We start from the raw sequence: 24273 nt of genomic DNA on the forward strand, positions 1-24273 counted from the left end.
GGGGTCTCCCGTACCCACGGCTGCGAGCAGCTGCTTCTGCTGTTTGCCCTCCCTGCGTCCAGCACGCCATGCTTCCCCAGAGCGCTCCCCTCTCAGAATATAAAAGAGGCCAGCCTCACGACTCTGTTGTCAATCTCTCACACACACACACACACACACACACACACACACACACACACACACACACACACACACACACACACACACACACACACACACACACACACACGTTTGCTCTGGATCCTACTACCTCTGCATGAAAATTCTGAGAGGTTTTTTTGACTTCTTCCCATCACAATGCCCACCCCCTCCAGTGCCCACAGGAACAGCTGCCCCATGCTCCCACCCACAACTGAGCTACATGTACCCCATCCCTTTCTCAAATGTCCAGTCCAGGTATTTGCCAGTGTGCTTTCTCAAAGGTCAGCAAGTGCAGAGCCCTCGGCAGTCTTCACAGTGCACCCGACTTCCCTGGAGCGTTTCATCATCTCCCGCCCCAGGTTTCCCCTTGCCACGCTCCTCGCCCACACTCCCAGACGGACCACTCTTGCTGCTTCCCACTACCCAGCTACCAGCAGCCTTGGATCTGAGAACTACAGGCAGAGGCATCGTGTGGAGACTGGACACACTGTATCAGGAGGCTGGGGAACGGGAAGGAAGGGTGCAGGTGAGGAGAGGACACCTTGCTGAGGACTGAACCTGAGGCCAATGGGACCAGCCATCCAGGAGGAGGCAGATGGCCTTATGAGGCGGAGCCATCCTGCCGGCCCCTCCACCGCCCAGCAGAGACCCCTACCAACCACTGTGTGTGGAGGACACAAGAACACACCACCTGCTCCGTGTCCACAACACAGTGCGCAATAGTGGATCTGGGTTTTGTGGGGCTTGAAAGCTGAGTTCAGGGAAAGAAAAAAAACAAATATGTAACTTGCAAATTTAACCGAAATGTATGATCACGCAGCCATACAGCAGGGGTCCCTCCTCAGGCTGTGGAAAGGGTCCCAGCAAATGAGGGGCCATGAACCTTCAGCTTCATTGGCCGCAAGATAAATCTACACACAGCCTCCCCGAGGCCAGTAACGGGGGCTGTTATATCCCGACCCCCAGAAAAGTGCCTGTACACAGCAGGCGCTCAATAAACAGACACTGAAGAATGAGCTGCAGCCATCACCCATGTCAGATAAATATTCCTTTATTCCCAGACTCTGCTGTGACGTGACGCTGCAGCACAGGTATTCAGATCTCATGGGGACATAAAACTCTTATTCACAGGGTGCTCGGTGCAGAGGCACCTGCCAGGGTGAGTGCACTTCCTGGGTGATGGTGACGGCTGCTAGGACTAAGGGAGACCGACAGGGACTCAGTGCCACCACACAGTAGCCATGGTCCTAACAACATGATATATGGGCCAATTTCAAGGCTGGAAGCCCAGGAGAAGCAGCGGAAGAGCCGCCTAGATTAGAGACACAGCAATGGACACAATGACTGTGCCTCACCGGCCCACAACCCAGGATTTCCTGCACCACGGCTGCTGTGTCATTCGGACAAAAACAAAACCAGGTGCCACCAAGACCCTGAAAAACCAAACCACTGAAGAGACAGAAACTCTTGAAAATTAAAACCAATCGATAAAACAGTGTCTGGAAACTCTGTGCCTGGGGCCAATCTGCAGCAAAGTCAACAAAGAGTAAAAAACAAAACTTTAACACCTGAGTAAAAAGCAATAATGGGTTCACCTACAATCACTACTGGCTAGTCCAAAAGTGACTTAAAAGTGAAAATATTATCAGCCAGAGATTAAGAACGTAACTTCATCACGAAGTCAATGTTAAATGAACAGCTCATTAAAAATTTTTTGTTTAAAAAAAACAACTTTCCCTAATAGCTATTTCAAGTAAGATCAGCCAGAAAGGCATAAAACCATCGGGGTGCTCACTGCCGAACACCGAAGAAGGACGCAAAGGTGAACTGGCTGGTGGTGGCGGCAGTGGGCCCGGGGGAGTCGGTGTACTGGATGACGTACTCCGGGTAGGCCTGGTGCTTCTCGAAGACCACGAAGATGGAGGGGTCAGACACGCGGTTCACGCAGCTGTCGTACAAGACGTCGCCCTGGCCCTCCTTCGCCGGGGGACGGACGAAGCTGGCGTTGCCTCGGACGAATTCGCCCACGAGCACCCGAGCCAGGAACATCGTGTGGGACTTGGTGTCAGTTTTGCTGTAGTGGTGGGAATACGCAGCGTCCCGGGCAAAGTAGCTCCCTGCAAGGACACCAGGGCTGGGCTGGGCACCGGGGGACAGCCCGCGGCCGGAAGAGGCACGCCAGTGTCCTGCAACCCGGGTGAGGCCAGTGGCCTCTGCCCTCCCTCAGCTCCTGTCTTTCCAGCTTTTCCTTTGTAAGGAGCATCAGAGGGGTCACCAAACTCTGAGACAGAAAACTCCTTTCAAGTTAAGATCTGTCACTCAAATCCTAAAGGTCTCTGGACACCTCATTACTGAGCCCCCATCCCCCGCCCAGAACCTCCGTTTCCTGAGCCATAAAACGGGGCTGTCGGGCCCGTCCTCCCAGGGCTGGTGTGGAACGTGGCTAAGACCCCACACAAGGAACACGGCGCAGACACCGGCAGCCCAATGTACAGATTCATGAGCCCTGTCGAATGGGGGCCTGAGCTGGAAGCTGCGCCTACATATTCAGGTTCACAGCCCACCACTGGCTCTTGTGCACCTGGACCCCGCAGCCGTCAGCATGCAGGACGGAAGCTATCGGATGGACTCGGCAGAGGGGATGCTGACTGCAGATCACACCACTACGAGACTCTCTGCATCTAGTAACCGTGTCGTGGTTACAGAAGAGAATGTTCTTGTTCTTAGGAGGTGTTACGGGGTGAAGGGGTATGATGTATGCCGCCTACTCCCAAATGGTTCAGAAATAAGGGAAGGGGTGATAAAGCCAATGTGAAGTGTTAAAGCTGATGAACTAGGTAAAATTTCCATGGGAGGTTTCTTTTTTTAATATTATTCTTGCACCTTTCCTGTGAGTTTGAAATTATTTTCAAACAAAGTTTAAAAATAACTAAGAGACAGGAAAACGGGGAACTCACATTATAGTAAGAATGACATATTTACATGAGCGTATCTGAGCATTCAGATTTCTACTCTAAGGAAACAGCACGGGCAGGTGGGGACCTGACTCAGGGCTGGGAAGGGTCCCACAGGGATGCAGACCCATTTCCCAGTGAAGCCAAACCACAGCCTAAGCAGGGCCACCCCTGCTCAAACCCTGGGTCAGGCCTAGGGCTGCACACAGGGGGATGACAGTAAGGTGCCGCCAGCTGGGCATCCCACATCCTGGCCAGTGCTGAGTCTGAACCGCTGGTTCAGCTCATGCTGGTTCCCCCCACGCCCTCCATCAATTTGCTTTAAAGTGGTTTCCGAGCCCTGGACAGCAAGGCAAAGAGGGTTCTGCCAGCAGAGGCCGCCTCGCACTTACCCTTGCCGTAGGAAGTACCATGAAGACCACTGACCCGCCAGTCAAAGTTCTGCTGGCAGATGGCGTCAACGAAACCGGTGCTGGTGCCATGGAACAGCTGCCTCTCATCCACTGTCTTCCCGCCATTTCTCTTCTGCATCTGCTCCTTCTGCCTAGAATCACGGGAGTGAACGTGCTGGCGGCAGAGAATGCCTGCCACCAAACACAGGCCACCCGGCCCAAGAAACACATTTAATTAGATGTGTCATGAGGCCAGAAGCCACAGGTCCATGAGACTCCAGCCATGGGCCAGGGGCCAGAAAAGGCGAGAGCAGGGCCTGGGTGAAAGCAGAGGGAAGCCTTCCCTCCAGGGCTCCAGGCCTGCATTGCTCCATGAACCCCCAAAGCAGACAGACCAGCCCTTGGAAGGCAAGTGTGCTTCTTCCCACCACCCTGCTTCCGCCTGGAGCTTAGCCAGGGCAGCTGGAAGATGCTGGCTGGGGGTGGGAGGGAGGGCCTCCTTCTCCCTCTCCTGTAAGTTACCTTGATCTCATCACTGGAACCAGAGTTCAGATTACACTGCTCCAACCTCTTGTGGGGAAGGTCAGCAGGAGCCCAGGCCCACTGCGGTGACCTGATGTGGGCTCCTCCCCACACAAACAAGTGCCTGAGAACATGCCAGTCCTCAGGCACAAGAAGGAGGCCCCTGCTCTCTGGCTGCCAGGACAGCAGCTTTACACTCCCCAGGGTGTGGGTAGCTTATTCGGACCCGTCCCCTGTTGGTCTTCAGGGAGGCCGAGGGCACTAGTGCAGGAGCCAGCTCTGTCTCTAGGGAAGCCGCAGCCTCCCATCTCCCTGGAAGAACATGCCAGCACTGAGCTTGTACGGATGAGGAGGTGGACAGGAGAGGGAAACAGCTCCTGATCCCAGCAGCACTGGACAAACAGAAGCTGCTTTCTCGGATTGTCCCTGCAGCCTGGGGCATGTCTGGTAAGCAGCTGGCTGAGGGGACAGAGGCACCAGCCCACCAAGAGCGAGCCCCCAACGCACCACTGGTAGACTTCCCAAAGGGCCACATTCTGGACCCGCTCAATCTTCTGAACGTAATAGAGAGGCATCGTATGGGTGAAGAGTTTCCAGATCTTTCGAAACTCCTCTGAGGACGAAGGGAGGGTGATCCTCTGTAAGGGGCAAATATTTTTACTCTGTTATCATCAAAGTGTAGAATATACATCTCTTCCCAAGGCTGCTCATGAAATGCCAGAACCACAGGCAAACCCAGACGGCGTCTACCACGCTCCCCTTTACTTCAAGGGGCAGTCTCTGCAGGCTCCGGATGCACGCTATTTGTGGTCACTTCTCTCCTCTCCACTGTGAAGCCAGCCTAAAGGACAGGCAGGCAATGCTATGTGAGTACCACCCTGGCTGCCCCCAGCACACCGCTGCTCTTCTTCTGACCCCACACAGGGCCGACTACAGAGTCGACAAGACCACGGAGCTGGTGCCAACAGATGTGGCACACACACATCTGGCAGAGAGGGGGCAAACCCTGCCACAGGCAGCAATGCTGCGTGAGCCCCACACACAGCGAGCACTGAGCGAGAGGCCAGGCCAGCAGACAGCACACAGCAGCCCAGGAGCTCAGCAAGACCCGCGGGCGCCCCTCCCTCCCAGCTGAGCCCGCCCTTCCCTTAGCGTCTGGCTCTGGGAAGCAACACTCCTGATGAGCCCAGAGGGGCCCCTGACTCAGAGCCCCCAACTGTCTCACAGAGTGACAAGCCACAAATCCCTGCCCTTGCAGCCTGGACCCCAAGCAGCCTCCCTGTTCCTGGCTCCACGGGGCTTGGCCCAGTGACAGCCTGACCCGGGATCACCGTCCTCCCCCACCGAGTGCAGCTGTATAATAACCACCTCACCCCGCAAAGACCCTAAATGGTCAGGACTCTGTGTAAACATCCATGGGTCTCTGCAACCCAAAATCTGACTTTGGTTTCCTTGCTCCCATCTCACTAGATGCCACCAAACCCTCTCCCTCAAGCCCTGCCCTCCCAGCATGGAGCCTGGCAAGGACTCCCGCACCTATCATGGCCCGCGGCTTGGCCCCCTGACCAGGACACTCCACAGCTCGGCCCTGACCTCCATCTCCTGTCCCCCAGCCCCCGCCTATGCACGCCCTCCACCCGAGACACTCCGTGTCCTGACTTGGGTTCCTTCCCCAGCCAGTTCCCATCAACTGGCGTGTCCTTCCCCACCCTCTGCCGGTGTAAGCGCCAGCCATCATTAGGTGTGGACCCGGTGACACCTTCCTTGATCCCTGAAATACAGTCGCCTGGTCCCCTGATGGCCGAGTACTGTGTCTGAAAGTTGCCCAGCCCTCCACACGTCCTGCCAGGGCTGCTGGTGTCTGGGTGTGTTTGTGCGACTCCCAGGCACATGTTGGAAAAACCAGTCTGCACAGTGCTTGCCAGGTCAGAGGCCAGTCAGGGTGCTCCATGTACATGGGGCGTCATCGGACACCGGCCTAAGCTCTCTACTCAACTCAGCGTGGCGCCCACTGCAACTCGCTGAATAGACTGTCCTTCTCTCATCTTCTAGTAAGTTCCTAGCACCTCCCAACAGCAACTCCCCTTCTAGATGGTCCTCATCACACCACACCTTCTGCTGGCTTCTTTCCCTTTCCTTGCTTAGTAAAACTTTTATTAGCTAAGCAGCTCTTAAGCTCCTTATTTATGCCCTTCCTAGAAAATTTCCAGTTCGTCATCCTCCCTCCACCATACATCCTCTCCCCTCGAGCCATGGCCACCTCCTGGGTAGTCATCTAGCCGTAAAATCCCCAAGATCTGAAAGAAACCAAACCTCGCACGCACCTCTCAGAGGCGGAGGACACAGCGTGGTCCACTCACACTCACCTGTGTCTAAGGACACCTCCTCCCCAGCCTGGGGCAGTGCCAGTCTCATACCTTAAAGCCGGTGTCCGACAGGGCCAAGTGGTCCCAATGCTCAGGGATACTCTTTAGGCCTTGGGAATTGACGCTGTTACAAAATGTAAAGAGAAACACTTAGTTTGTTCTTAGACATAAGTAGGTTTCCCAGAGGTGCCTCCAGCAGCCGAGGCCATCAGTCTTGAGCGTCAGCATATGGTTCTGTAAAAGCAGGGAGGCGGCGAGGAAGCACATAACCACACTCTCCACAACGTAACAGCACTTCCATCTTTGCCGATGTGGTCAAAACCAAAACCAAACCCAAAACCAATCAGGCAAGAGGGATCCATTTCTCACCTGCATCCCAACTCCAACACATAAGGGACTGAGCATATGACTAAAGCAGCACACCCAAACCCTCAACCATGATTCTGAAATTCAAAGAGCCCTGAAACTTTCATTAAAACAGCCTCAATGGGACTTCCCTGGTGACACAGTGGTTAAGAATCCGCCTGCCAATGCAGGGGACATGGGTTCGAGCCCTGGTCCGGAAAGATCGCACATGCCGCAGAGCAACTAAGCCCGTGCGCCACAACTACTGAGCCTGCATTCTAGAGCCCAAGAGCCACAACTACTGAAGCCCGCGCACCACAACTACTGAGCCTGCATGCCACAACTACTGACGCCTGTGTGCCTAGAGCCCGTGCTCCACGACAAGAGAAGCCAGAACAATGAGAAGCCTGTGCACCTCAACAAAGAGTAGTCCTGCTTGCCACAACTAGAGAAAGCCTGCGCACAGCGAAGACCCAATGCAGCCAAAAATAAATTAAATAAAAAATAAATTTAAAATGCTGTGAATTCAGAACACAATGATAAAAAAATTTTAAAAACCCAACAGCCTCAATGAAACTAACACAACCTTGTAAATCAACTATACTCCAATAAAAAACAAATTAATTTTAAAAAACAGCCTCAATGATGTATAATTGGCAAATAAAACAGTTTTTAAAACATAAAATTGATGTCAAAATTCATTTGGCAGTAGAAATTTGACTTGAACTGCTAAGAGGCTACTTGTAGTCTATATATATTTCCTTCTTAAAGTGACTATGCATATTTTTACTGCAAAAAATATTAGCATGTTTAATTGCATATGTCACATAATACAAAGCAGCACATGCTCTTTCTAAAAATGAAATAAAAACCCATTTCTAAAAAACAGATGGCCCAAAGGATTTAGAAATAAGGACTGTGAAACTCTAACTCCAAATCATTCCTATTCAGTTTCAGAATGCTGTTCTTCCTACAACAGATCTACCTTCTGTTTCTGCTGGCATGAGACGTATACCTTCATCCTAAACCTCAAAGAACTCCCACAAATAACTTTCCTAGGAAAATGGCACAGTTTAAAAATAACTAAAGAAAAGGTCCCACAAGCAAGAATCAACCAGAAACAGACCCATGAAGACTGAAGATGCTGAAATTACCAGGCAGATTATAAAACAACTATTCTTTCTATGTTTAAAGAAATAAAAGACAAACTTTAAAACATATGCAAGGTGAAGTAAGTCAGAAAAAGAAAAACAAATACTGTATGTTAACACATATATATGGAATCTAAAAAAAAAAAAGAATGGTACTGATGAATCTAGTGGCAGGGCAGGAATAAAGACGTAGACATAGAGAATGGACTTGAGGACATGGGGGAGGAGGGGGAAGCTGGGGTGAAGTGAAAGTAGCATCAATATACGTACACTACTGAATGTAAAATATTAGCTAGTGGGAAGCAGCAGCACAGCACAGGGAGAGCAGCTCGGTGCTTTGCGATGACCTAGAGACATGGGATAGGGAGGGTGGGAGGGAGCCTCAATAGGGAGGGGCTATGGGGACATATGTATGCATTATGACTGATTCACTTCATTGTACAACAGAAACTAACACAGTATTGTGAAGCAATTATATTCCAATAAATATCTATTTAAAAAAATCATATGCAAGGAACAGAAAACTGTTAAAAAGACCTGGACAGTCTGAAAAGAAAAAAAACAAACAGAACTTGTAGAAATAAAAATACAATCCCTGAAGAAGAAGTTCAATGGACAGGCTTACTAGCAGATGAGATGACCTAAAGAGAGGGTGAGCGAGCTGAAAGGTAGGGGCAGTGAAATTATTCAGAATGTGGCGCAGAGCAGGAAGCAGACAAACAAGGCAGGGAAGAAGCCAAGACATGGAGAGCAGAGTGAAAAGGCCTGAACCTGGTCAGAGCCAAACTGAATCTCCAAAAAGAGAGTAGCTAGAACAGCATGGAGGCAATTTTCAAATAGAACTAATGAGACAAACCAACCTACAGACTTAAGAAGCAGAAAGGATCTCAAACAGGACAAATAAAAACACATACCCAGACACATCACAGTGAGAGTGCATAATACAAAGACAAACAGAAAATCTTAAAAGCAGCCAGAAGGGGAAAAAAGTGATTCTGGAAGAAAGCATCAGTTAGACCAACAGCTGATTTCTCAAAAGCAGCAATGGAAACCAAAGCACAGTGGAGTGATATCTTCAATGTTTCAAGAGAAAATAACTACAAGTGACCCACACAAGAGTCCCAGGTGGTCACAGAGGCCCAAGCAGACTTGCTTGCTGGAGTCATGACCACCAGCTACTGTCACACAAGTTAGAGGGAAGCACGACGCACTTCACTGCACCAATGTGTGTGACATAGCAGGGAGATCCTGAATCCCTCGTATCTTACTCTGAATTTAACCAAAATAACCACTCTTATTTCTGACATGTGGTGTCTGCCATGGTCCCCTGACAACTAAGTAGAGTGACAACAAAAGAGATCCAGTCTCAGAAAGGAGACAGGTAAGTTTTTCTAAACTGCATCTAGGGTAGGCTCTGGATAGGGAGAGACTAAAACATGACGTCCAGAAGTAGGATGACTCATAGTTAACCAAAACTAAATCCAGAAGCAATTCACAGGAGAGACTGAAACAAAATTTAACTAACTAAATAATAAATATTTCTGCATGGTAAAATACTTCATAGACAAAGCCAAAAGGCAAACAACAATCGAAGAAAACACACTGCAATTTATATAACAAACCGAGGGCTGATCTCCCCATTAGATAGAAGACTCTTAATGTTTAAGAAAATACCAAAATGTTGAGAGAAGAATGGACAAAACGACAAACAGTCCACTGAAAAAGAAAGACAAATGGCCCTTACATGTAGGAAAAAATATTAAACCTCATTTATAAGAGAAAGTACATTAAATACACTGAAACACCCTTTCCCACCTATGAGAACAGCGAAAATCCAAGAGCTTGATGACTCCCTCTGTTGGCAAGGGGGAGGGAAGCAGGCACCTCACACATTCTGGGGTGAGTGCATTAACGGTTCCACCCCACAAAGAGGAACTTGCATTTACCTTCTAGGACTCTAACCTGAGGACCCACCTCCACAAATATGAAATAGCATATACACCAGACATCCTTTGTGGTATCATACTTGTAACAGCAAAACACTGAAAAAGGGCAAAACATCCCTCGAAAGGGGACAGATTAAACTATGGTATGCAAATGATGGAGAACTGTGAAGACAGAAACAGAATTTAGAAGACTTCAATGAACCGAAAGGGAGTAATTTTTTTTTCAATATTTGTATATACTGTGAAATGATCACAACAAATCTAGTAATGATCTATTTTTAAGCGAAAAACAAAAGGTACAGAATAGTATATATAGAATGTTACCTTTTATGCAAGAAAAGAAAATGAGATACTTTTATGTATATGCATTTGCTCATTTTTGCAAAAATAAACACAGAAAGATAAACCAGAAACTGATGAAAATGTTTGCCCATCATAGGAACAGTGTGGAGATAACAGTGAGAATACTGACTGCTGAGTGTACCTTTTCATATAGTTTTGACTTTTAAATCATGTTTTACACATAGCCAAAAATAAATTTTAATAAGAAAGGGAGGAAGGAAGGCACACTTGGCTTCAAAGGAAACAGGGAGCGGAAACCCCAGGAGGCTACTTTGTTAGACTCACAGGTACTCTATTTGCTTGGATTGATAATACCTTTTCCCTCTAGCTTCTTTAAATGACCCTGCCATGCTCCACAAACACAACCACTGAAGTCCATCTGTGAAATCTTAAAAGAAGAAACAGAAACACTGTAAGTTCTCTGTGAAACAGAAACGAGCCAGATTTCTCCGGCTGATGGAAGGTGCAGTCCGCTAACAGCAGCGCTGGCTACAGCTCTGGCTACAGTCCCGGCTTGCTGTCACACACCCAGACTAATGGGCACCATGGTATCTCTCACCATCCAGGCCACCCTCCCCCAGTAAGTGGCCGTGGGGATTGGAGAAAACTGACCCCTCCCCCAGCTCCAATCCTAGCACACTTGCCTCAAGTCTAAAACTACTGATTCAGAGGGGTCTGATCAGTTTGCAAAGTTCACAGATTTGCCCATCAGCTGCAGGAGGGCCCTGCCTGCTCCTAAATGCATAGAAGGCCAGGCACTACCCTTGTGGCTTCTGGCAGCCTGTGACATAAGGGATTCCACCCTGGGGATGAAGTTGGCCAATTAGTGCCTGCAGCACCTGTTTTTGGTATTCCATGATATCCAAGTACTAAAATAATGGGGTTTTATTGGTGTAATTTTTGGTGTATTTCAACATTTACAAAAATTCAGGTCTGTGACTCAATTATTCACTTGAAAAGACCAGCTGATGAGCTGGCTTCAAGTCTAGAGTGGCTAGCAGATCACAACAAGCAGCCCCATAGTTACATGTCACAAAGCCTCTACCCACAAGGATAATCCTTTCTCTTGTTTCAAAGCCTTTCCAACTAGTAGAATATGCATGTCAGTAGTCAAACTGCTACAGGTGACTCTACACTGGAATTGCCATTCATACATGACACAACTGGAGGAAAAAGAGGAACTTAAAACCCTTTGTTAGAAACAAAAACCACAGTTTGCTACCAGAGGAAAAAACCTGACTAACAAACATACACACAAATGAACAGAAAAACCCCAAGGGCTGTTTAAAAAGATTTCCTGCAAGTTATAAAACAAAAGATATAATCACTTGAAGATGGAAACAGAAAATATCAGGAGTTAGATTATTACTATTTCCTCACCATTCTCTAAGTTAGTCTAAACTAAGAAAGAACTTTTTGGCTTCTGGAAAGATCTGCACAAGAATACCTGATGTCTCAGTAACATCACTGGCAAACTTAAAGATAAAACATCTAATTAAGTGATTTTTCTGGTGTCTTTTTCCTTTATGTTGTGTTTGGCTTATCATTTAATGCTTTGTTAACTGCATCTGCATCATCATTAAAATGATTATACACCAAACATTTACTTTTTATAAATTTATGTTGTATTTTATAGCTTTATAATATATGCTACTATGTTTTCATTTGAATGTGGTAAATATACACTGATTTTTCTGTTACATGAAGCCTCAACCTTCTTACAGATCACTCAAATGAACAGCAGCACTTTGGTATTAAGTGAAGGAAAGTACAAATACACTCAGAGGAGGGCCAGGTACAGGAAACAGAGACAGAGAGTGCCAGGGCATAAGTCTGCAAGCCAGCTAACCCTCTTAATGCTGTAGCTAGTCTGAGTAGGTTCTGTACCTGCAGCAGAGCACACAACAACTGATACACACACAAGTTCCCCAAATGCCACCTACCAGGTTTGCTTCAGCTTCACATCCTGGGGAGATACGAATTTGGGTCTCCGGCAAACGTTTCTAACTGTGCCATAGACCAGGTTTTTCTGAACGAAGTCTGGGAAAAACAAACACACACACACATATACACATATGGGATAGCAATGTTTTATAAACACAAATTAAATGGGTTGGAAAGCTAATCCAAATGTAAAGCTCACAATCAGTCTGTTAAAAAAATAAGGCAATTTTACACATTTCAAATATTCAAAAAGAAAACAGGTACCTGTAGGAGACTGGGTTTAATGACTAGATGAATGATTAGTAATTGACATATCAATTATACATGAGTGCTTTTAAATTGTTCCTTCCAATCTTGTTTAAACTATTATTTTGCTCAGCAATTTTTCCCAGCTTGGATATAAAAAAGCTTCAGCCCAGCCTGAGACCGATTTACCCCATCTTGAGCCAGTGGAATTTAGAGTTAATATAATAATTTTACTCTTATGAGTTTTTTTTCTTACTTTGACTAAACTTACCCTACAGAAATACTTCTCAACTTTTTAAAAACTGGACTGTCTTTAATAAATGAAATCCTTGCCCCATGCCCAAGATTCTCAGATTCCTCCTGAGGGCAGCAGTGGGGGGACAGGGGAACTATCGTTCATGTTGAAAAATCACAATACCTCTAAGTTAGACTACATGTCCCGACCCACCAGGAGAACTCTGTCAAGTCTTATTTTCTGCAGTAGAGTACAAACAATTTTCTTTCACTTGAAAAACTAACTCACCCTACTGCATTTCAGCATACACCCAGTGATCACCTAGGCGACACTGTGTCCCTTATGCCACAGCCCACATGGTCATCACGATGGGCACTCCTGGGGGGTCCCCACATTCTAATCGGGAGCCCATATAATCCAGAGATGGCTACCACAACCCCTTCAGTTACCCATCACTCAACCTCCCACCAATACTCTGCTAATTAGCTTAAACGGGCTTTTTATTGGTCTGTTGACTAACACTGCAATGAACCCGAAATGAGCTTTTACTGGTGAAATGAAAAGGTATTCAAGATAAGTGAACTGGATAAATATATGCGAGACCCATTCCCCACCGTCCCCTAGACAGGGTAAATATGAGGCCTTCTCCCTAATTTGCCCTCAAAGAGGATACACTAGGCGAAGTCCCTAAACAAGCCCTGATCTTGGGGATTCTGCCCAACTGATACCAGCTAACAGACGTCAGAATTCTGCCTCTGGAGTCTTGGCATTTGCCTTGAGCGACTGTTTCACGACAGGAGTCTAAAAGGCAGAGCCAAGTCTTCCCTGATCCTACAGAATGAGTCAGTTGTGCGTGTTTCTTAAACGTCCCTGCTTCCTCATAAATATTTAGTTAATAAATGTGAGTGGCAGGTTGCGGTCTGAGACTTGCTTTCACTCTACCTAGCAGTCAGGTTATGAAGGGAGAAGTTAACTCACCTCAAAGTACTTCTGTGGCTACTGTTATGTACCAACCAACAAACAAAAGAATTGTGTCCACCCAAGTGAGCTTGAGTGAGTCTGCAGCAAACATGCTTTTTCTTGCAGTCTGCAGTGAACTCAATGTGTGTGCTCTTCCCCACCCTCATCTTAACTGTTCTGTCCCCTGGGGCTGCTGCCTATGTTGAGAATGATAAAGGCTACATCTGACATTTCTGTTTGATCTGTTTTGATATAGTCCAGATACTTTAAAGAAATACTTCAAACTATGGTCAGCAGCAGTCAGATGGGTACTAGGTGTATAGACTTGTTCTTCAGGCCTGTCCTGACTTATTATTTCATATATTTCTCACCATCCCCTTTAATGCACTTGAGTTTATCAGACTGTGGATTGCAAACCACCTCACATATGACTTGTGTTCCCCAGCTGACACTGCAGACTGTAAGCAGTTCTCGCTGTAGCGTAGAAGAAACTTTTAGGCTCTCTGTACAGGCACATTGAGAGGGCAGCAATTCTACTTTAAGTAAAACCACAAGTGCTACAAAAACCACAAGCAAAACCAACTGGCTAAAAGCAAGCAGACAGAGTGGATTTAGGATAATTCACCAAAAACACTTTGCTGCCCTCCAAACAGAAGGTCCACAAAAATAAAGAAAATAATAAACTATGCTTAAAGGAAGGCCCACTTAATTTTCTTGAAAAATGATGAAAACTCAGAGGGATTCAGAGTTTAAAATGTGAATTTAAAGGCAAAACTGAACTGAACAGGGATGGACTGATAAATCTCTGTGAAAATGGCTTGAGAGAAGCCACAAAAAACCTGAAACTTAAAAAAAAAAAAAAAAAAAAGTCACAAATAAGCCACTGGAAGGCCTGACCAAAGGGCGTTTGGTCTGTTTCTGTCTATCTGCCTGTCTGTCAAGGCAACCAGAACAAGCCAAGGCCCAGACTCAGGATACCACGAGCAGAGCATCTGAAAATCTGCTTCCCAACAACTTTTAGTTGAAGTGTGTGCCTACCATGTGTTTAGCCGGCCGGCCATCTATGCTGAAGGTGTCTACAGAAAGCAGAGCTGCACAGCAGAACCACTATGACACGTGTCAGCGACCTGGACACAGGGACGCCCATGGCCTACAGGACAACCGCCACTGCCCACAGGCTGATGCTGCTTGTCCTCCACAAGGAGGGCTCCTGTCCCCTCCTATCACCCCCCAGGCAGCTCCCCACCCATCCCTCTGGCGGGCCTCTATGCCCCCTTCCAGTCTGGCAGCGCTTCAGGAGCAGGGACCACCCCATCCTTCTCTTTCCTGGCTCTCAATGTGTGTGCGGACTTTCTCCAGGGTTAAAATGGAAAAGGCAAAGCCAGCAGATGACCAGGTCCTGCTGGGTGAGTGCAGAGGGTCAGGAAGTATCTTTTTTCTTTTGGCCAGATCAAGCAGCTTGCGGGATCTCAGTTCCCCAACCAGGGATTGAACCCAGGCCACAGCAGTGAAAGCTCGGAATCCTAACCACTAGGCCACCAGGGAACTCCAGGAAGTACCTTTGAAGTCTAATTCGTATGTGTGCTTTCCTGCCTGGAACTTCAGAGTGGCAGCCTGGGGGTCAGACCCTGCGGCACAGTACGCCAGGTAGGCCTTCTCCACGTCGCTGTTGCTGACGCTGGTCACGGGGTGCTCCACGCCCTGTGAAGGCAAAGCCAGATACGAGGTGAAGGCAAGAAGAAGACAGACGCTGGGGGCCGTCTGCACCACCCACAAATGTGCCCACGGTGGTTGTTTGTGTCCTGGGGGAGGCAGAGGAGAGGAGCCGGGCACGGTGCGGTGGCAGGAGAGGGAGGCACAGGAAAGGAGCCGACGCAACTACCTCCTGAAAGCTGCTCAGGAAACAGAAGCCCATACACGAGGACCCCGCTAACCCGGACAATGCATGGGAGCGATGAGAGAGAGGGCATTCAATTACTCATGACGGATGATACAACCCTTCAAAGGAAGGTGAAACATCAATGGTGAATTCTCAAATGCTGCTTCACTGAGGGCCTGAGCGACGCTACCTCCTCTGTCCCTTGTTCCCACCACCCTTTAATCAGAGTTCAGTTCTCCTTGCTGTTGTCTTTTTCTGGTCTCTTGGAGAGCTCTATTTTTTCAATTATCCATTTTGATCCCTCATCCTCTTTCCCATTACCTACATGATATCAAAGATTTTGGAATGGACTTGAGTTTGAATTCTGGCTCTCGAATCTGCTTCCTCTATAACCTCAGCACGTTATTGGAACCTCTCTGAACCTCAATGATCTCAACTCTATGACAGGAATAACAACAGAATTTAAATCATACTCATGTCATTATACAATAGGACCATCCCATCCTCAAAGACCTGGAAAAATGATTAAAATAAGGCACAGAGAGCCCTTAGCACAGTGCCTGGAACAAAAAGCAAAGGTGCCGCAGAAATAGAGGCAGATACCTGGGCATACAAGTCTGAAGTTTGGAGAGGAATCTGGTCTACAGACAGAGATGCAGACATCACTCAAGGTGGCCACCAATGTCAGAAGAGCTGGGGTTCAGGCTAGACCCCGGGAAACGCCAACATTCACAAAGAAAAGTAGAAAAAAGAAGCCCATGAAGGAGACAGAGGAGGAGCAAAAAAGGAGAGTGAGGCTCAAATGTGACATATGAAACATTTTTTCAATAAAATAAATAAGAACTTTTAAAATTTTAAATAAACAAAACAAAAGCAAGCACACAGATACACAGACAGACTGGTGTTACCAAAGGGGAAACAAAGGGGAGGTGAGGAGAGGGTGAAATGGGTAAAGGAGGCCAACCGGTGACAGATGGAAAATAAACCTTTGGTGGTGAGCACGCTGCAGTGTATGTAGAAGTCAAGATACATCGTTGCACACATGAAACTCATGTAATATTAGAAAACAATAAGTAACTGAATAATTAATTTAATCTAATTAAAGAAAGAAAGGAAAGGAAGGAGGGAGTGGGCAACAAGCTCGGTGGAGACTGGCAATGCCACAGGATTTGGCACCTGGGCCCTTTGCCAGCGGCTATGGCTGGTGACGGCTGTGCTGAGCCGGGTCCCACCTCCTGCAGGCGTTCCATGAATGGTGACCAGATGAACAGAAGTAAGATTCTGGCAAGTGGAGGAATAAATGGAAGTCTTCCCTTTCAAGCAGAGATAGATGGGTTGTTTGGGTACAAAAGGGTGAGGGCAATTGTAGAGCTTTTAGATCAAACCAAAGGAGATCACAGGAGAGGGGAAAAGGCAAAAGGTAAATCGACACAAGAAGACTGTTGAGAATAATCCAGCCCGGATACAGGTTGGGGTAATGCGTCGTGGAGCCCACCACCTCAGGGACGGCAGGTTCAACGTGGGAAAACTCAGTGGGCCAAAAAAGAGTAACACATTTATACACAAGATTAGGTTATGGATTAAACTGTAACCCCCAAAAAGACATGTTGAAGTCTTAACCCCCAGTACCTCGGAATGTGACCTTATTTGGAAATAGGGTCATTGCAGATGTAATTATTTAAGATGAGATCATACTGGAGTAGGTGGGCCCTTAACCAACATGACCAATGTCCTCATAAGAGGACGGCCACATGAGGAATGCTACTGATGAGCAGGTAGAGATTAGAGTGATGCAAATACAACTGAGGAACACCACAGATCACCAGCAAACCACCAGAACTGAGGAAAAGACAAGCAAGAATTCCCTACAGGTTTCAGAGAAAACATGGCCCTGCTGCCACCTGGATTTCAGTTTCCAGCCTCCAGAGCTGTGAGACAACAAACCCCTGCTGCTCTAAGCCACCTAGTTTGTGGTACTTTGCTATGATGACCCAGGAAATTAATACAGGGTGGAGGCAACCTGGACCTGAAATTTGGGCGTATATCCTGAGCTCAGGCAGAAAAGAACCCAGCTTTTCTGATAATCAAGAGAAAACTGTCTTGAACTGGCAATTAGCAGAAAACTAAGAAAGAAATCCAATTATAGGGTGACATCAGAAGTGTGTGGAAAAGGAAGAGCTAGAATGGACAGGTCACCCTATGAGGGGCCCTGCCGTTGGTACAAAATGAGACCATACAGCCGAAAGTCACCGAGTCCGCACGTGCACATCTGAATGCACCAGCGTGTGGTATGTTGGTAAAACCCACAGTTTATTCCCAGAGATTCTCGCTATTCTAAATACTCAATGTTCTAAACTATGCACTCTGGCTACACTGCAATAAAGGAGTAGCAGCCTAGAAAAGAAAAAGGGAAAACCCTGAGTTCAGTTGTTTGGAGGAGAAAGACCCCTGTCCCCAAAGTTGTGACAACGCAGTTTCTGAAGTCACCCAGGGTCCCGTATCATCCCACTCAGCTCCCAGAAGGGGGACGAATCACCAAACAAAACGTGAGCGGCTGTCGCATTTGCCAGTTGCTTCTTGCCTGCTGTGTGTTCCTCCATGACGCCTCCGGGTGAGCTCCACTCATCATCATCTCTCCCGCTCAATGCCAGGCTTGGCCTCTGCACCCCCCTCCTGACCAAACCCAGAGCAATGCTGGAGAGCCTCCCTGGACAAATCCAGGGAAGACAGAAGGAACCCCCAGGACGCTCAGAGAGGGAGACGGGTTGGGAAGAGGACGGACAGAGCAGTGAAGCGGGAAGGCCAGCACTGGCAGAAGTGGAGGGGAAGAATGAGGGCACAAGCCATCTCCTGAGAGTGACCGTGTCCAACTGGCCAGCGGGCACAGGCAGCAACACCTCTGTCCTGCAGCAACACCTCTGTCCTTCAACTGGCCAGTCTAACTCCTGAGGATCTGCCAGGTACAGGCACCACCCTCAGCAGGGGGGGCACACCAGTGGCAAAAGCTCCCATGAAGCTCACATTACCGAGTCCCAGAGAAAAAGATATCCCAAGTGCAGTAGAAACTAAAGCCTTACTACTATAGCATCTTACAACCCAGAAGAATACAAATGTCTATTAGACCACATATCCCAATTTTCATTTGGGAGAACGTGTCACTATTGAAATGGTGACCTCCCTATACTTATACCTCTACAGGTAACCAGGGGGCTCCCTTTAATCTGATTCATCCACAAACATCTTTGAATAATTAACAGCAGCAATTATTCGACACAGATACCAAATCAACAGCTGAAATCAGTCAATTTTCGTATACCTGCCCACCTTCTGTAAAGTTGCTGTTACAGATAAGGCAGAAAGCTAGCTTTGAAAAGCCTTCAGCTTTATTCCACAGCTACACAAACACTCCAGCACACACAGGCACTTGCTCTGGAGTTACTGCTCAACAGTAAGAGAGGCATCTTTCTACCCCATTTAACGAAATGTGATCTCACTACAACTAAAGTCATTCAGTCCTGATGAACGAACAGATAGCTAATTGTTCAAAGATGGAACCTCATACAAATGAACTCTAAATTATCCCATTTTGCCATAATTCCTGCAAAGCAAGTGCGTCATAAGGGGACCTGGGGATCTTTGGCTCTGTCAAGGGCTCCCCAGAGCAATCCTTGTGCCCATGTTTGGAAAGGCTCCCCCATCATGGACCCTCAGGAAGGAACACTCACCCTCTTTCCGTGACACTTACTTGTCTTCCATACTCCTGCCAAAAGCCAAATTCATCGTTCCAGTACCAAACCCACTCAGTGGTGAGGACAAAGTGTGGAGGTTTGGTGAGCGAGGAGGCCGTGGAGAGGCGGCGAGCCAAGGTGGAACCAAACGTCATGGAGTTAAAGTTCAGAAAACCAGTGAGAAAGCTACTGGTGCACACGATCCTACAAAAGAACATGAGAAGTAAACTGAAAACCCACCAGCCACATGGACTCAGATACTCAGCTCCCCCATGGTCTTCTAGATACTCTGCTGGAAGATGTGAACATACATGTGACCTGAACATTTACAAAAATGTGTTGGGGTGGGATGCGGGACCTGCTTTTTAAGATCCATTTTGCTGTGTGAAAATAATAAAATCACAGTAATATGGAAAACCTGTTATCATGACATTCCTTTCACTACACAGAAAACGCTGGTTAAAATATTCTTTTTTAAAATGCATTGCTGAGATAGCAAGAAACAGAAATCCTCAGAAGCCAAAAATAGTTTAACATACATTGAATGCATGTGGGCCAGCCCCTGTACGAAGTGCTTTGTACATATTAAGGGATTAAGTCTTCATAACACTGAAGTTGCAACTTATCCCCATTTCACAGATATGAAAACAGAAGCCCAAGAAGGTTCAGAAACCTGTCCAAGGTCAAACAGCTAATCGATGGCAGAGCTGGGGTTTAAGTCAAGCAGTTTGGCAGAACAGCCTGTACTCTGAGCCACCAGGATCTATTCCCTTTCCAAATGCTGAAGTGCCCCAAGAGCAAACGGAAGGTCTGGAACCAGACAGGTGAATGAGGACTAAAGCCAGTGGCTGTCCAAGGGCAGTGTCAGTGAGTAACGACAAAAAGCCCTATTTTTAGCAGCAATGAGGAAACAGAAAACAAATGTAGGATCTGAATATGGTCAGGGGTCAAATCTCCGAAGAGACACTTCTGCATAAAACCATGATCCTAAAAGACTACATATATCCTTAGTGAAGGGAGGCCAGGAAAGGAATCTGCTTTGCAAAGAAAGTCAGCAAGGAAATTTGCCTGTGTCAGTGTTAGCTTTGGATGGAAAGGAAGAAAACTTCCACTGAGAACTCATAAACCACTCAGGCCTCACAAAAGTTAATTCACACTTCCTGCGTGAGAATTAACTTGAAAGACTCACCGTGGCAATTCCCAGAGAAGCAAACACAAATCCCCTCTGGAAGGAATTCACCTTCAACTCAGGCCTCAAAAGAATTTCCACAGGTAAAGTTTCAGCAAACATGGGCTTACAATCAAATAAATCAGGAACAAGACACCATGAGCAAAACCCAGCAAAAACAATCAGTCCACCAAAGACAACAAACATTAGAGTTCTTGGATATAAATATGCAATATGTATGAAGTGTTTTTGAAAGTTAAATTGAGTATCACAAGTATGAGTTAAGGATAAAGAAACTATAAGAAACTGGACAGCCACATGTAAAAGTATGAAATTAGAACACTCCCTAACACCATACACAAAAATAAACTCAAAATGGATTAAAGACCTAAATGTAAGGCCAGACACTATAAAACTCTTAGAGGAAAACATAGGCAGAACACTCTATGACATAAATCACAGCAAGATCCTTTTTGACCCACCTCCTAGAGAAATGGAAATAAAAACAAAAATAAACAAATGGGACCTAATGGAACTTAAAAGCTTTTGCACAGCAAAGGAAAACATAAACAAGACAAAAAGACAACCCTCAGAATGGGAGAAAACATTTGCAAATGAAGCAGCTGACAAAGGATTAATCTACAAAATAAATAAACAGCTCATGCAGCTCAATATCAAAAAACAAAGAACCCAATCCAAAAATGGGCAGAAGACTTAGACATTTCTCAACATCACTAATCATTAGAGAAATGCAAATCAAAACTACAATGAGGTATCACCTCACACCAGTCAGAATGGCCATCATCAAAAAATCTACAAACAATAAATGCTGGAGAGGGTGTAGAGAAAAGGGAACCCTTCTTGCACTGTTGGTGGGAATGTAAATTGATACAGCCACTATGGAGAACAGTATGGAAGTTCCTTAAAAAACTAAAAATAGAACTACTATATGACCCAGCAATCCCACTACTGGGCATATACCCTGAGAAAACCATAATTCAGAATCATGTACCACAATGTTCACTGCAGCTCTATTTACGATAGCCAGGACATGGAAGCAACCTAAGTGTCCATCGACAGATGAATGGATAAAGAAGATGTGGCACATATATACAATGGAATATTACTCAGCCATAAAAAGAAACGAAATTGAGTTATTTGTAGTGAAGTGGATGGACCTAGAGTCGGTCATACAGAGTGAAGTAAGTCAGAAAGAGAAAAACAAATACCGTATGCTAACACATATATATGGAATCTAAAAAAAAAAATTTTTTTTTAATGGTTCTAAAGAACCTAGGGGCAGGACAGGAATAAAGACGCAGACGTAGAGAATGGACTTGAGGACATGGGGAGGGGGAAGGGTAAGCTGGGACGAATTAAGAGAGTGGCATGGACTTATATATACTACCAAATGTAAAATAGATAGATAGTGGGAAGCAGCCGCATAGCACAGGGAGATCAGCTCGGTGCTGTGTGACCACCTAGAGGGGTGGGATAGGGAGGGTGGGAGGGAGACGCAAGAGGGAGGGGATATGGGGAGATATGTACATGTATAACTGATTCACTTTGTTACAAAGCAGAAACTAACACACCATTGTAAAGCAATTATCCAATAAAGATGTTATTAAAATAAATAAAATAAAATAAACTATAAGAATGAACCAGGTAGGGCTTCCCTGGTGGCACAGTGGTTGGGAATCTGTCTGCCAATGCAAGGGACACAGGTTTGAGTCCTGGCCCCAGGAGATCCCACATGCCACGGAGCAACTAAGCCCGTGTGCCACAACTACTGAACCTGCGCTCAAGAGCCCACAAGCCACAACTACTGAGCTACGTGCCACAACTACTGAAGCCCATGCACCTAGAGCCCATGCTCCGCAACAAGAGAAGCCACGACAATGAGAAGCCTGTGCACCACAACAAAGAGTAGCCCCCGCTCGCCACAACTAGAGAAAGCCTACACACAGCAAGGATGACCCAACACAGCCAAAAATAAAAACAAACAAATAAATAAATAAATTTATATAAAAAAAGAATTAACCAGATAACTTTGAAATTAATATTATTAATTAATTAATATTAATTAATTAATATTATTAACTAACCTTTAGAATTAATTAACCTTTAGAATTAATATAATAATTAAAAAATTTAAACCACAATAGATAGGACACAGTGCAACTCAGACAAGGCTGAACTAGTGAACTGGGTGAACAAGTGAAGCAATTCCCCTGCATACAGCAGAGAGAATGAGAGAAGTTAAAAGACATAAAAGATAAAGCAAGAAGACCTTAACATATGTCTAACCAGAAGTTCAGAGAAGCAATACTTGAAGAGATCATGCCTGAGGAGCTTCCAGAATTGATTAAACATAAAGCCTCCCACTCAGAAAGCACAACAAATTGTAAGTAGATTAAATAAATATAAATCCACACATAGACAGATCTTAGTGAAACTGTAGCACCAAAGAATGACGAGATATTTAAAGTAGTCAGAGAGAAAAAAGAGATTACCTATCATGATGGGTTGAACTGTGTCCTTACAAAGATATATTCGAGTCCTAACTCTTGGTACCTGTAAATTTGGAAATATGGTCTTCACAGATGTAATCAAGTTATGATGAGGTCATACTCAATTAGCTTGAGCCCTAATTCAATGACTGGTGTCCTTATAAGAAGAAGGAAATTTGGACACAGACAGAGACACGTGGGAGAAAGCCATGAGACAACAAAGGTAGAGATTACAGCAATGCAGCTATAAACCTGGGAATGCCAAGGAACACCAAGGACTGCTAACAACCACCAGGAGCTAGGAAGAAGCAAGGAAGGATCTTCCCCTGGAGTCTTCAGACAGAGCATGGCCCTGCTGACACCTTGACTTTGGACTTCCAGCCTCCAGAACTATGACAATAAATTTTTGTTGTCTTAAGTCACCAAGTTTCTGGCAATCTGTTATGGTAGCCCCAAAAAACTAACACATTTATACTGACAGCGAACTTCTAAATAGAAGCAATGGAAGCAGAAAACAATGGAATAATCTTTGAAGAACTGAGAGAAAATACCCAATAAAACTATCTTTCAAGAATGAAGATGAAATAAAAACACTTTCAGACAAACAAAAAATACATCTGCCCCTAGACTCTCACTAAACTAACTTCTAGAACATGAACTCAAAGGAAAATGATCCTCACAGAAACATATGAACAAAGGAATTGTGCGCAAAAACAAAATGGTAAACCTAAACGTCCATCCACAGATGAATGGATAAAAAAGATGTGGTACATATATACAATGGAATATTACTCAGCCATAAAAAAGAACAAAATAATGTCATTTGCAGCAATGTGGATGCAACTAGAATTATCATACTAAGTGAAGTCGGAAAGAGAAAGACAAATACCATATAATATCACTTATATGTGGAGTCTAAAACATGACACAAATGAACCTATCTATGAAACAGAAACAGAAACATGGACATAGAGACAGACTGGTGGTTGCCAAGGGGGAGGGGGAAGGGGGCTGGAGGAGGGATGGAGTGGGAGGTGGGGTTTGGCAGATGTAAGCTTTTATAAATAGAATGGACAAACAACAAAGTCCTACTGTATAGCACAGAAAACTATATTCAATATCGTATGATAAACCATAATGGAAAAGAATATCTAAAAACAGGTATATACATGTATAACTGAATCACTATGCTGTACAGCAGACAATAGCACAACACTATAAATCAACTATACTTCGGGGAGTTCCCTGGTGGCCTAGTGGTTAGGATTCCAGGCTTTCACTGCTGTGGCCCATGTTTAATCCCTGGTCAGGGAACTGAGATCCTACAAGCTGTGTGGCGAGGCCAAAAAAAGAAAAAAAAAAACCTATACTTCAATATGAAATAAATATTGATTAAAAGAAAACATTAAAAAAACCAAAATGGTAAACATTTAAATTTAAACAA

At 45.7% G+C, this 24273-nt stretch overlaps 1 protein-coding gene across 1 annotated transcript in view; it reads right to left on the reverse strand.

Annotated features, from left to right (window-relative positions):
- Nucleotides 1-1176: 1176 nt before the first annotated feature.
- Nucleotides 1177-24273, reverse strand: part of PARP12 (poly(ADP-ribose) polymerase family member 12) — a 44269-nt gene continuing 21172 nt past the window's right edge. The window contains exons 6-12 of the mRNA XM_060020993.2: nt 19169-19355; nt 15104-15245; nt 12103-12199; nt 6427-6499; nt 4517-4647; nt 3488-3639; nt 1177-2258 (exon numbers count right to left, since the gene is read on the reverse strand). Of these exons, the coding sequence (XP_059876976.1) occupies nt 1933-2258; nt 3488-3639; nt 4517-4647; nt 6427-6499; nt 12103-12199; nt 15104-15245; nt 19169-19355 (1108 nt within the window). The 3' untranslated portion in view covers nt 1177-1932. The remainder of the gene's footprint in view (nt 2259-3487; nt 3640-4516; nt 4648-6426; nt 6500-12102; nt 12200-15103; nt 15246-19168; nt 19356-24273) is intronic.

The sequence above is a fragment of the Delphinus delphis genome, chromosome 9 (genome assembly GCF_949987515.2).
Source record: "Delphinus delphis chromosome 9, mDelDel1.2, whole genome shotgun sequence".
Lineage (NCBI taxonomy): Eukaryota > Metazoa > Chordata > Mammalia > Artiodactyla > Delphinidae > Delphinus > Delphinus delphis.